This window comes from Phacochoerus africanus, chromosome 13 (genome assembly GCF_016906955.1).
Source record: "Phacochoerus africanus isolate WHEZ1 chromosome 13, ROS_Pafr_v1, whole genome shotgun sequence".
Taxonomy (NCBI): domain Eukaryota; kingdom Metazoa; phylum Chordata; class Mammalia; order Artiodactyla; family Suidae; genus Phacochoerus; species Phacochoerus africanus.
In genome coordinates, this window is record NC_062556.1 from 64366402 (window position 1) to 64381158 (window position 14757).

The 14757-nt window shown below is 47.1% G+C and overlaps 1 protein-coding gene across 1 annotated transcript in view; it reads left to right on the plus strand.

The window, feature by feature from the left end:
- The window catches only part of LOC125113257 (ATP-binding cassette sub-family C member 4-like), a 146387-nt gene that overhangs the window by 87277 nt on the left and 44353 nt on the right, over window positions 1–14757 (plus strand). Inside the window, exons 22-25 of the mRNA XM_047755821.1 lie at window positions 4023–4142; window positions 5322–5432; window positions 8500–8600; window positions 9978–10169. Coding sequence (XP_047611777.1) covers window positions 4023–4142; window positions 5322–5432; window positions 8500–8600; window positions 9978–10169 — 524 coding nt within the window. The remainder of the gene's footprint in view (window positions 1–4022; window positions 4143–5321; window positions 5433–8499; window positions 8601–9977; window positions 10170–14757) is intronic.

Below are 14757 nucleotides of genomic sequence, written 5' to 3' on the forward strand. Positions count from 1 at the left end.
GGGCACCGCTAGGGAGGATTGGCATGTGTGACATGTGTATTCAGACCATGGAGTCTCAAGTCTGCTGTTTTAAGGGTTCTTAGGCCAGTTTCCCAGGAACTTTGTTCAGCTTCAGGTACTTAATAAGATGCACAGGAATGTGAAGGCTGTTGGATGTTAGCTGAGTAAGATTTGGGGTTTTCTAAACATAAACAACAATGTCTAGGGAAAAATGCCTATAGTCACGCACAGGAATCCTTAACCCTGATTACTCTCCCTCTGAGACAGTGTGGCTGTGATTAAAAGCACAGCCTTGGGAATCAGAGAGGTGGCTCTGACACTCAGCTCCACCATGTAGGTGGGTTAACTGACTGACTCTTGGGCAGTGCGTGCTCTTAATCCCTCAGTCTGGTTTTCTCTCTGTCAAGGATATAACAATACCTGGCCTCTGTGGTCTCATGAGGATTTCTTGAGTTGATGCTTATAAAGTGCTTGCCAGCTACTCTCAAAGGCACAGAACCTTGAACATGAGGTGGGTAACATATTATCAACTGTCGGGCATCACGTAGCGTGAACGATAACCAGCAGCAGGGCTGTCAGCCTGGGGGCCTTGCATGCAGTTCCCTGCCCTCCCCCTGCCAGGGAGGATCTGCAGGCCTTGTGGGGGTGTGTCCCCAAGAGTCCCCAAGGTTGTGTAAACACAGCCGTCAGTCATGCGAACTGTAGGGTTACCGGAGTCTGTGACTGCGACTGAGGCCATGGCTGTGACATAGTCTCTTTCAGAATAGCGAGCTCAGTCTTTGTGGGAAAAGGATGTTACTTTGGGCGAGATAATGCAAGAGCCTTAATTTTAGCCTAGTTTTCTTTGCACACTCTCCAGTTCATGCACCCTGGTAGCTTGCTCAGTCGTAAGTGGGTTTGGGAGAAACAGGATAACTTTTCATGGGTCTAGATTCCTGCTGGATTCTGTGCCTCTTTGGCATGAGGTGAGGTAGGTGATGGGGTGTTTGGTGTCCCCAGCATTCAAGGCTGAGATGACACCTGATTTCTAAAGTGCATTCCATCCTCCATCCCTGCTGGAAAGAAGCACCTGCAGCTTTGATCTCCTGAGAAGGGAAGCAGCAGAGGGTGGCCAGGCTGAAGAGTTCACCCCAGGACTCTCCTGCGTGACCAGCCACGTCTGCTTCCTTCTCAGAAGCTTTGTCTGTGATGAATAGTGTTGATGTTGCAATGTCTGCTCTGGGATGAGAGCGGGGTTCTAGTGAGTTCTCTGCACTCTCTGGGGCTGGACTCCTAGCCCCTCCTTTCGGGATAATGGGCCCCAGAATTCTCCCACATTGTCCCTGTGACCCCCCCCCCCCCCCGCCGCTTCCATATGGATTGAGTTCTGGGGGCGGGTTGGGACACCTGCTGGGGCTGCAGGAAAGGCCTGATCAGAGCTTCCAGCCTTCCTTACTTGGAGCCTGAGGTCAATCTGTGTTCATGCTGCTGTGTTAAAAGTGTAAAGTTAAAGGAAACTAAAATAAATAAAATTAAAGTCCCTCAATAGAGTGAAGGGAAAGAGCAGTGTGGATGCTGGAATAAGACCCCAAACCTGCAGCTGGACGGTCAGAAGCTCCAGTGAGTCTCTTATGGCTCTTTGTCTGACTTTGATACAAGAGGAAATGTTAGTTCATGTTCCAGTTCAGAGAAGGATTTTTTTCATGAACACAGTATCACAGGTGAGGGCCCCTAACAGTGAAGGCTCCTGGTCAGATGTCCTAGTGGAAAGAGCCCCAGGCTGAGAGGCTGGTCACTGGCCCATGGCCCAGGCTGTGCTCCCCCAGCCTGGGGCTTCCCACCCTCTCTGAAGCCCAGTGTCTCACACGAGGAAGCTGCTCCTTCCTTGCTTGTAGAACAGGCACACTAAGCACAGAGGAGGTTCTGTGTCTTGACCCCTTTATACCCAGCCACCCCCCCCACACACACACACCTGCAATGCCCATGTGCACATCGGTACTAAGTGAACTGCCCCAGACAGGCATTTGGATGCCAGGCTAAGGAATATGGTCCTGAAAATAATCTGGAGTTTTCCCCCATTCATTGCTATCCCCTCCATCATTTTCTAACATCTCTGTAGCCTCCTGTGAGTTGTTACCTTCCCCTAAACACCTAGGTTTTGCTGACACACTTTCTCTAAGAGACACATGGGTACTAAGTGCTAAGTTGGTGTTTCCTGCTGATAAAGCAGAAGTTATCACTCATCCCGGACAGAGGTCACAGGCTCCGAGTCTGCCCTTGACCACAGCGAGTTACAGCCTGGTTCACGGTGGGGAATGAAAGCCGTGAGGGCTCCTCCCTGCCCAGCAGCCTGAGCCCACCTGTTCTGTGATGGGCAGGAGCCTGGCCCTGGTGCTGGTGTTCAGTGGGCTCTTAGGGCAGACGGCAGGGAGACGAATGGCCAGTCATGTGCCACCAACTCCTAAACCCACGTGAAGTCTCTCAAAAGAGAATGGCCACTCAGGCCACCGTCTGCTTCTAAAAGGGTGATGATATGAGTGTCACATGCCACAGGGACCTCCAAATGCCAGGCCAGGTCTCCAGCAGGGTAGTTACGAAAACATCCATCAGGTTCCCAGAGCAGAAGTCACATGTATTCAAAGACGCCTTGGCTGCGTGGGTCCTGTGGGTGCAAGGGCCCTGCGGTACCAGGAGCTCTGTGACCCATGTAGCATAGGTGCAAGGAAAGTCCCAGGATGCAGGGCGATGGCAGACTGTCCCCTCACCTCACTTCTCTCGGACCTGTCCTGGTCCTGGCACTGTTCCAGTTTGGGGGACATACCGATTTCATCCCAGCCCTCAGGTTACTCACCTAAGGTGGGGGTGACACACAGCTCCTCAAAATTCAGTGTGGTTAGGGTTAGGGTCATGGAGAATTAAATCTGAAAATACTACTCACTGAGAAATTCGTAAATAGTAATTACACAGGAATAAAAAGACTCAAATGTCGCCATATGCAGCAACGTGGATGTACATAGAGAATGTTATTCTTAGTACAGTAAGTCAGAAAAAAACAAATACCATATGAGATCACATATGCAGAATTGAAAAAATAAGACAAATGAATCTCTATTCAGAACAGAAACTCTGCAACATCGAAATCAAACCCACGGTTATCGAAAGGGAGAGGGTCAGAGGAGGGAGGGACAGAAGAGGAGTGTGGGGTTAACAGATCCGCACCACTGCACATCCGATAGGGGAGCAACAAGGATCTACTGTGCAGCACGGGGAGTTTTATTCAGTAGTTTGTAAGACCCTCTAATGAAGTATAACAGAAAAGCCTCAATTACTTGCTATGTTCCTGAATGTAACATGACATTGTAAACCAACTACACGTCAGTAAATTAAAAACAATTAGTGAACAGTTTCCACCTGGGGATGTGTCCGGGAAGAATTTGGAGGGAGGTGTGTTTGAGGGGGACCTTGATGGATGAGTTAGTGAAGAAAGAATTATGTGATCTTGGGGTTCCTGTTGTGGCTCAGTGATTAACGAATCCAACTAGGAACCGTGAGGTTGTGGGTTCAATCCCTGGCCTAGCTCAAAGGGTTAAGCATCCTGTGTTGCCATGAGCTGTGGTGTAGGTCACAGAGGCGGCTTGGATCCTGCGTTGCTGTGGCTTTGGCATAGGCCGGTGGCTACAGCTCCAATTCGACCTCTAGCCTGGGAACCTCCATGTGCCATGGGTGCGGCCCTAGAAAAGACAAGAAAAAAAAAAGTCATGATCTAAATGTAGCTGTGATTTGGATTTGGTCAAAGAGGGGTTCAAAGAGAAGCTTTCATTTCCAGGGTGTTAAAGTGAAGCTGATGTGAACAGGAGTTTGAGGTTCACACGGAGGGTCCTCTCCAGAAGGGGTGTCATCCCTCCTCCTCCAGACAGCCTCCCAGGAAGCCCCAGATTTGCCCTCTGACAGGATGTGTGACCCCAGAGCAGGGGAGGCAGTGGGTTTCCTGGCATCCAGCCTCCCTGACCCGCTCTGTCGTTTCTCTGTCTCTGCTTCCCCAGCTCGGAGCCCGGTCTTTTCCCACCTAGCATCTTCTCTCCAGGGACGCTGGACCATCCGGGCGTTCAAAGCGCAACAGAGGCTTCAGGAGCTGTTTGATGCTCACCAGGATTTGCACTCAGGTCTGTGAGTTTCTGGAAATGATTCAAAGGAAGAGATGAGTTGCCTTCTGAGGCCTGACCTCCCCCTCAGGTGGCCCTGCTGGCCAGCACCTCTCTCTGTGCCTCCCCGCCCCACCCCTGTCCCCCTCTGCACATCCTCCCCCTCCCCCACCCTCCTCGGCTTCCCCTCTGTGCTCCCCTCTGCCCCTCACAGCCCGGCTTTTCTCCCTGACTGCCTTGCATTGTCCTTCCGTCACGGTGCCCTGTGGCTTTCTGTCCCTTTAGGGCAAGGTTCACCCAACTTTTTTTGGTTTTTTAGTGGGAAAGATCTTCATGAAAAATATTTCAGGGTGTGTGTACTCTCCTGTCTCTGTTGCATCTATGCACCTTTGCTATTGTGGCACCAAAGCAGGCAGAGATTATCTATCAGCTAATGGTCCTGGCTGTGTTCCAATAAAACTTGATTCATTCACAAACCAGATGAGGGCTGTTCTTAGACCACAGGCTGGACTTTGACAACTGTCTTTTCAGAGCGTGCAAGGTGGCAGAAGTGATTGAGGAAAATAATCTCCTGGTTTGCCACCCACTTGGTGTGTATTATTCTTTGTATCAGTGATGTTTTTTCTAGGGTAGAAATTTCAGAATTTCCTCTAAGTCTGTGAAATCCTTGTCCACCTTTCCATTCAATCTTTATTATATTTTGTAAAAGAACATTTTCAGGGCAACCTTCAGATCCTTTTAGCTGATGGTCATTTAGATACCGGCCCTTAAGACTAAACATGTGCAGGTCCCTGCCATGAGCACAGAAGGTGCTAGAAACAGTGAGAGCTGTGTCTGCTTTCAGAGAACCGGGAACCGTCGACTTGTGAGAGGAAGAATCTCCCTTGAGGCCCCAGCCCTGCAGGAAACACACCAGTGAGACCATTTTCCATCATTGTCCTTGTGACCATATTTCTGTTATAACCTGTGGGTTGAGGTTTTCAGCACACGCTTCCCACAAGCCCCTGGACTGATTCCTCTGTGTCCCACATGTTGTCTGGTGTGAGAGCCTAGATTTCTGGAATCTTCAGGTTCCTTGAGGGGATGACTTTGTGTAAAAATCTCCTGTAGCTCAGCTGAGCAACATGCTCCGTCTCATGAGAAGCTGCTAACGTGTTTTCTCTGCCTGTTCATTATCCTTATTTCGGTTCATGAATCCAGAGGCCTGGTCCTTGTCTTTGACCACATCCCGATGGTTCGCCCTGTGCCTGGATGCCATCTGTGCCGTCTTTGTCATTGGTGTTGCCTTTGGGTCCCTGTTTATGGCAGAAAGTAAGTACAGATGTGGGTAACTATTTGTGGTATGATTACAGTTTATGGCTTCATATACATTTATTAAATTAAACTCTTGCTAACTTGCCTAATATATACTGTTTGGTTCTAAGGAATTGTATTGAAGTGTTTGCAGCTTGTGATTCCGAGTGTGGCCTGTAGAAGGGAGTCATTTGATTCTTGATAAGACCTTTTATTCTTCTCTCTCTCTTTGAATGGGTTGAGGTCTATGCAACTGTAGCAAACTGACTTCTGAACATACTAGGTCGTGTCCCGTGGTTGGGAGAGAGAACCAGGTTCACCTTTAAGCCTTGTGTCCAGCTCAGGGCTTTGGGGTTTAGTTTTGGGGCCACTTGGATCTGGTGGTTGAAGGTGCCTAGTGCAGTGTGGGGAGAAGAGTCTCTGTAGGAAAGAGCAGTCTCCTCCCTGCTCTGTGGGCACCAGATGAGCAGGTGTTGGCATGGGTTATATGGAGTCACCCTCCCTCACTATTCCATGGTAACAACACAGAATCACGGTCTTTAATGATGGATCAGGAGTTCCTGCCCTGGCACAGTGGGTTAAGAGCCTGACTGCAGTGGCTTGGGACACTGTGAAGGTGAGGGTTTGATTCCAGCCTGGCACAGTGGGTTTAAGGATCCGGTGTTGCCACAGCTATGGTGTAGTTTGCAGTTATGGCTCTGATTCAGTCCCTGGCCCAGGGAGCTTCCATGTGCCACTTGGTGTGGCCATAAAAATAAAAAAGAAATAATACTATCATTATGTGCAAGTGATTTAAATATTATAAAGGTATCTTCTTGGTAGAGTGACAGAAGGAGGTGGGCTTGGGAGAAGAACAGGACTGATTTGTTCTCTCCAGCAGGTAGTTCTGAGAAAGTTGGAAGCTGCATGTGAATCAGTGAAGTTAGAACATACCCTCAAACCATACACAAAAATAAACACAAAATGGCTTAAAGATTTAAATATATAACATGACACCACAAAACTCTTTCTTAGAAGAGAACATGGGCAAAACATTCTGTGCCATAAATTGTACCAACATTTTCTTTTTCTTTTTTTCTTCTTTGCTTTATTGGGCATATGGAAGTTCTCAGGCTATGGGTCGAATCAAAGCTGCAGCTACCGACCTACGCCACAGCCATAGCAACTTGGATCTGAGCTGCATCTGCCACCTGCACCACAGATCACGGCAACGCCAGATCCTTAACCCACTGAAAGAGGCCAGGGATTGAACCCACATTCTTGTGGACACTAGTCTGGTATTTTACTGCTGAAACGCAACAGGAACTCCCATACCAATATCTTCTTTCTCTCTCTCTCTCTCTCTGTCTCTCTCTCTCTGGTTTTTTTTTTTTTTTTTTTTTTTTTTTTTTTTTTTTTTTTTTTTTTTTTAGGGCTGCACCTGTGGCTTATGGAAGTTCCCAGATTAGGGGTCGAATTTGACCTGCACCACAGCCACAGCAATGCCATATCTGAGCCATGTCTGTGACCTACACTGCAGCTCATGGCAACTCCGGATCCTCAACCCACTGAGCCAGGCCAGGGATCGAACTTGGGTCCTCATGGATGCTAATCAGATTTGTTTCTGCTGATCCACAATGGGAGCTCCGACAACTCCCATTCCAATTCATTGTCTTAAGTTAGTCTCCCAGTGCAATGGGAATAAAAGAAAAAAAGGGGGAGGGGACTAATACAACTTACAAGCTTTTGTACAGCAAAGGAAGACATAAACAAAATGAAAAGACCACCTGTGGACTGGGAGAAAAATATGTGCAAATGATGGGACCGACAAGGGCTTCATTTCCCAAATATGTAGACACCTCATACAACTCAGTAACAAAACCTAAACAACCCAATTGGAAAATGGGCAGAAGACCTAGATAGCCATTTCTCCAAAGAAGACATACACATGGCCAGTAGGCACATGAAGAGATGCTCAGCTTTGCTAATTTTTGGGTAAGTGCAAACCAGAACGGCAATGAAGTACCTCCCAACACCATTCAGAATGGCCATCATTAAAAAGTCTACCAGTGACAAATGCTGGAGATGGTGTGGAGAATAGGGAACCCTTCTACACTTTTGTTGGGAATGTATGTTGGTGCAGTCATTATGGAAAACAGTATGGAGGCTCCTCCCAAAAACCTAAAAGTAGAGTTACCATATGATCCAGCAATCCCACTCCTGGGCATATATGCAGAGAAAACCATAATTTGAAAAGATACGTGCACCCCTATGTTCACATCAGCACTATTCACAGTAACTGAGACATGGACACAATCTAAATGTCCATTAACAGATAAATGGATAGAGAAGATGTGGTAGAGGAGTTATTATTGTGGTTCAGTGGGTTAAGAACCTGATTAGTATCCGTGAGGATTTAGGATTGATCCCTGGCCTCACGCATGGTGTTAAGGATCTGGCATTGCTGCACTCTGTGGTGTAGGTCACAGATGCAGCTCGGACCCAAGTTGCTGTGGCATAGGATGGCAGCTGAGGCTCTGATTTGACCTCTGGGCTGGGATCTTCCGTATACCTCAGGTGCAGCCCTAAAAGTAAAAAAAAAGAAGAAGGAGATATGGTATATTAGAATACTGCTAACCCACAGAAATGAAATAATGCTATTTCCAGCTACATGGACGGGACTTCAAAATTGTCATACTAAGTGAAGTAGGTCAGAGAAAGACAAATACCATGTGATATCACTTATATTCGGAATCTGAAATATAAGACAGATGAGCTTGTTTATGAAACAGATACAGACTCACAGACATAAAGAACAGAACTGTGGTGGCCAAGGAGGAGCGGGGGAGGGGGGGATGGATGGGCTGGGAGTTTGGAGTTAGCAGATGCAAACTGATACACGCAGAATGGAGAAACGACAAGGTCCTACTGTACAGCGTGGGGAACCGAATTCCGTATCCTGTGGTAAACCAGGATGACAAAGAATATGAAAAAGACTGTGTGTATAACTGAATTACTGTACAATAAAAATTAACACAACATTGAAAATCAATAAATTTAAAAAGGAATGGCGCTGACCTCATTCCTCCTCTTCATCCTCTCTTAGCTTTGAATGTCGGGCAGGTGGGCCTGGTGCTGTCTCTCGCCCTCACGTTCATGGTGATGGTCCCGCGGTGCGTCAGGCAAAGTGCCGAAGCCGAGACTATGGTAAAGTGCTTATCTTAACCTTCTTAGCCTGTTCTAGTCTCCTTGCCATTAAATGATATAACATCAATTCTTATGTGAAATATTAAAACTGATGTTTTTACATTGTAGTTAACAGAATTTTCTAGGTTCTTCTCCCATCTGTTTAAAGTTAATATGGAATAAAATATAATCTTTTTCTCACTCTATGGGTGCCAGGTCAGCAGGTTTTCTGTTCATCACATGCTGTCTTCACATGTAATAAATGTCTCTGTAGGAGGGAGCTTCTGAAATCCTGGAAAGAGTTAAAGTTGGTTTCTTAGAGCCTTATTATTATTTTTTGTTGTTGTTGTTGTTGTTGTTGTTGCTCTTTCTTGGGCCGCTCCCGCGGCATATGGAGGTTCCCAGGCTAGGGGTCGAATCGGAGCTGTAGCCACCGGCCTACGCCAGAGCCACAGCAACGCGGGATCCGAGCCGCGTCTGCAACCTACACCACAGCTCACGGCAACGCCGGATCGTTAACCCACTGAGCAAGGGCAGGGACCGAACCCGCAACCTCATGGTTCCTAGTCGGATTCGTTAACCACTGCGCCACAACGGGAACTCCCCTCTTAGAGCCTTATTTATTTTTGTTTCTTAATTGGTAATTCCTCATTTTTGGTTAAAGAAGAATGTAAGGTTTTGAGGTTAGTTGTTTAATTAATAGGTAGCAACCCCCCCGCCCGATTTTAGCATTTATTCTTTTATGTGTTGAGCTCCTGAATCTGCAGGTGTCCCTTCTTTCTGGCAGGATAAGCCCTGTCTCAGAATGTGGTGTCAGAGGTGTTGAGTGAATGGTCGTTTAGGAGGCCTTAGTCAATTTGTAAATTATCTCCTTTTTTGAATATTTGCAACTTCTCCTAAAGGGAGAAAAACAATAGGGACGAAATGTTTCCATTGCATTCTTCACTTTTGTAGAGAAGGTGACTAGTCATTAAAACGAGCTTGCTGACCGTCCAGTTCTGCTCGTCATGACAGATGCCCTTCTGTACCACACATTACTGATCAGGGTCCATCAGTATCCCTTCCTTTGACACAACTCTCTTGTTTTTTTATTCAGGTATGAAAAGTGGATCAGTAAAGTCTTAGCATTCAGTTCTCTAGTTCTTTTGGTTTTAATACAGTGTTGAAGGAAGTGGCCGTAAGTGACAGTGTTACAGGACGATGAACAAGTTTGCAAATCATCAAAGGCCTCGTCAGACGCCTCCTTCTGTCCTTTGGGGATGATAAGACCTGGGATAAACTTAACCAGAGAAAAGCAGATAGGAAGATAAAAAAAGCAAAAGATCTCATTTATAATCTCTGAACCTCCATAAAGAAGACTCTCCTTTCCTAACCCACGTGATGTCATGTGTCTTTCAGATGATTTCAGTAGAAAGAGTGACTGAATATATAGACCTTGAGAAAGAAGCACCCTGGGAATACAAGCATCGTCCGCCACCGTCCTGGCCCCAACGAGGAGATATTGAATTTAGTAATGTGAGCTTCAGGTACAGCTCAGACGGGCCTCTGGTACTGAAGGACCTGACATCATGGATTCCCCCAAGAAGCAAGGTTTGTTTAAGCCATTTGCCTTGTTCATAGTCCAGCTAAAGGTCAAGCACCGCATGTGCTGTTATCCACTCCAGCAGAGGCTGTGGGGCAGCGTGTGTCCACCAGAGAAGAGCCCAGAATCATGACTCAGTGGGGTGTGAGGAACCAGGGCCCCAGCTGGAGGCAGGGCCCAGAGACTTGCTCAGAGTTGATGAAAGCACATGGAAGGGAGCAGGGAAGACACACGTGGGAGACGGCAGAGAGTGTGTGACCTGGTCCTGCCAGCATCCCTGCCTGCTGGCAGTGTCCCTGTCATGCTCAGCTTTTGGCCCTCGGTTGGGACCAAGGCCGGGTCCTGACATGGACTAAACCAGAGCAGACACGGCATAGGCAGCTCTTCGGCACCGCCCTCTCCCCCAGGTCCTGGCGCACATGCGGTCCCCGTGCTCAGGTCATGGTTGTTCTCCCAGAACCCCGTGTCCTCCCAGCGCCCTGTGTGCGCAGCTGCCCCTCAACCTCGGAGTCCCTTCCCTCCCGTCATCCGGCTGCTGAAAGTCTTCTCCTGTTCAGAGTCAGCTCTCCTGCACCTGCCTCTTCAGGCTCCTCTGTGCTTCCACAGCATCTTAGAGAGTCTTTTCAGATAGAGCTTATGGTACATCTGTGGTTGGGTGATTATCAGCTCAATTTCAAACCATCAAAGGAAGTTCCTTAGAAACTGTGGTTTACGAGTCATGAAAAATTGCCTATGGGTAGGAAAGGACTTTACTGGAAGGTCTTGTTCAAATGCTGTTCTGAATTGAGGTTTGGGTGAACCCCTCTTGTGACTGAGCATGAGGCTCTAGAAAGTTCTGTGCCATTTACTTTAGAGTTTTACTCATGTTTGTACTATGAAAATTGTGCCTTTACATTGTAATCCAGCTCTATGTGATCCTAATGCACTTATTTGCCTCTGTTGAGTGTAGTCTGGGGCCCATCCTGCTGTCCGGCCTTCCCCACACCAGCCTCCTGCAGGGACAGGAGGTGTTTCACCCCAGGCTCGGCCCTGCCTGGGCTCAGAGTCAGAGACAGCCCCGCGTAGCAGTGCCTGTGAGGCTCTCTCGCCACTGATGGGATCAGACATGGGTCTCGCTGCCTTAGGCAGGGCCACCGGTCTACTGGGCCTGTTTCCCGGGCACCTTGAGCCCCACTTAGCTTTAGATTCTTTAGGTTTCTCTCCCAGCCCAGCTGTGGGTGCTGGGTCTTCCTGCTGACAGCCAGCCCACCTGACCTCAGGTCCCCTCTTGGCTCAGTGACGCCGGCCCTCTGAACCACCCACCACATTATAGTCACCTGTGTCCCTGTCATGCTTTAACCGTTTGGCAGTAAGATCTCTATGGTCGGTAGGCTCCTTTAACTGCAGCTACACCCCCCCCACCACCACTTTCTCTGTTCTGGCTACACAGAGAGACATGATAAGGTACCAGGCCATCCAGGTGATAAGGAGGCCATGAACAGAATGGAAAAGAGGTTGACACTGTGGCTTTGAGTCCTCTCCTGTGACATATGAGCTCTGTTATTTGAGGCAGACTAGTTAATCTTAAAAGCCTCAACCTTTTCTTGTGCAAAATGGAAGTGATAGGCCTTAACCTCCTGGATAGCTGTACAACATAAATAAAACACATAAAACAGCCAGCATGGAGTTCCCCTTGTGGTGCAGCGGTAACAAATCCAACCAGTATCCATGAGGACGCAGGTTTGATCCCTGGGCTTGCTCAGTGGGTTGGGGATTTGGTGCTGTGAAGAGCTTGGGTGTAGGTTGCAGCTGTGACTCGGATCCTGCATTGCTGTGCCTGTGGCATAGGCTTGCGGCTGTAGCTCCAGTTCGGCCCCTAGCCTTGGAACTTCCTCATGCCACAGTTGCAGTCCTAAAAAGCAATAAATGAATGAATGAATGAATAAAAACCCAGCATAGAGACTGGCACAGAGTAAATGCTTGGACAAAGAGAGCTGCCATTTTAATCGAGTGTAAAATGACCATAACTACTTTGCCTGGGTAAATTGTTGTCTGTTTTGAATATGAGGGGTTGGCCACTTGAAATTGTATTTATGGCTCTAGGATCCATCTAATGTGTCTCTCTGTCCAAATTATCATTATCTAAATATTATGGTAATAGATTTTTCCATACATTTCTCTAGCCTGCATTAAAAATCTCAGCTCCCTACTGAATGCCTCTTCTGTGCAGGACTTCACAGTTCATACACATAGTACAAAGGCAAACCCAGTATAGATCCTGTGGTCAACATATACAGTCCAGGTGAAGATGTAAGAAAATGGCTCTATCAGCTGCGTAAGATAGAAGGTGGTCGTGATGTTTATAGACGTTTAGGCAAAGATGATGTAACGTCTTTTATGGTTGAGAGACGCCTACATGAGGGATCAGGTAGAGCATTTCCGAGGAATGAGGCATGTGAGACAGACTTAGTGACGTGTGGCTAGGATTTCAGCAGGTGGAAATGCATGGGACAGGCATTCTGGGAGGTGGGACCAGCATGAGCACAGGCACAGTGTCCTGATCCTGTGGGTGAAGAACTAGACCCCTGCAGAGCGTTCAGGGAACAGAAGTAGCAGGTGCAGAGCACCTACTGTCACGGTCCTTCCTCACCCCTACCCAGTGGTCCCAAGGGAGCTGACTCCTGAGATGAAGGACGGAGAGGTTGGTGGGGACAGTTTCATAGAAGAGACTTCTGGGGCGGAGTGACAGGCACAGACTCCTCCCTGGAGTTTGGAGCTCCCAGGCCTGTGGTTGTGAGCAGCCCACAGGCAGCGTCCCTGTCCTATCTCGGCCATTGGCCCAAAGTCTACAGATGTCCCAGTTTGCACAGATGCGTCAGTTCAGCAGAGCTGATGGTGTGGGAACCTCCATACTTTCTCACAGCCACGTTCTCACCCGTGTCCCGATGCGTGTCGATGTGTCTATGAGGACATCCAGAGACTCTGGCATGCCTGGTTTATTGTGCTTCACAGACAGTGCATCTTTTGCAGCTTGAACATTTGTGGCAGCCCCGTGTCAAGCAAGCCCATCGATGCTCTTTTTCCTACAGCATTTGCTCACTTTGTGGCTCTGTGTCCATTTGGGTAATTCTTGGACTATTTCAAACCTTTTCATTATTATATTTGTTACGGTGATCTGGGATCTTCCTTCTTTAATGTTACCACAACCCATTGAAGGCTCAGTTGATGGCATTTTTTTAAGCAATAAAGGATTTGGAAATTAAGGTTCGTAGAATGTTTTTCAGACATAATGCTGTTGTACACTTTGTAGAGTGCGGTTCAGTGTAAACGTAACTTTAACATGCACAGAGGAACAAAAATGCATATGACTCGCTTAATTTTGCGATACTCACTTTATTGTGGTGTCTGAAACCAAATCTGCAGCGTGTTCAAGGTCTGCCTGCACCCAGAATATGTGAGTCACATATATACACACGGGACCTGCCTATGTACAGAGAGTGGCCCATCTGTATTACATAAATTAGAGTTTAACTTAACATACAAAGTAGCTATAAAGATAATAAATTTAGCTAGACCCACTTTTCTTACATTTAATCTCTATAAAGACAAATTCTTTAATTTTTTTGGAAATGCCATGATTGATTTTACAGACTGAGATTTGAAACTTCACAGTTATTCAAATGAGACAATATGAAAAATTCCCACTTGGAGTTCCCCGATGGCCTAGCCTGGTGGTTGAGGATCAGCATTATCACTGCTGTGGCTCCGGTTTGATCCCTGACATGGGATCTTCTGCACGCCTTGGGTATAGCCAAAAAAAAAAAAAAAAGTCCCTGTATTCTGATAACAGTGCTCAGAAAGATTTAGTTCTTCTCTGTTTAAAGCCATGAGTTTTTTAAATTTACTGGATTAATTTACAAATGATTGAAAATATGTCCTAGACCCCCCACGGATTCCAGATTCCTAAATAGAGATGAATTTCTCTCTTGGGAAGATCCCACCAGGGAATTATGCAGTTGGGCGAGCTCATTGATAAGACAGGCCAGTTTCTCTACACACGTTTGAATGCACACAGCTAAAAGCCAGTATTTACAGTATAGTTTTATTCCTCACCAGCATTTTACCTGCATTATATCGATTCTTTAAATCTTATTATTAATGCACTTAATTTCTCTCTGCTTTGGTTTTAATAACTAGACTGATATTTGACATGTATTTTTCCAAGATACAATTGTTAACTATTAATTGGTTTATAAAATGCCTTTTGAACTGCTCTGATGAAGGTCTCCTATAAATAGGAGATGTTCTTTGTGTAGTTGTTCTTTTTTTTTTTTTGTCTTTTTGCCATTTCTTGGGCCGCTCCCGCGGCATATGGAGGTTCCCAGGCTAGGGGTTCAATTGGAGCTGTAGCCACCAGCCTACGCCAGAGCCACAGCAACGCGGGATCCGAGCCGGGTCTGCAACCTACACCACAGCTCACGGCAACACCGGATCGTTAACCCACTGAGCAAGGGCAGGGACCGAGCCCGCAACCTCATGGTTCCCAGTCGGATTCGTTAACCACTGCGCCACGACGGGAACTCCTGCGTAGTTGTTCTTGACCTTATTATGTGTTTT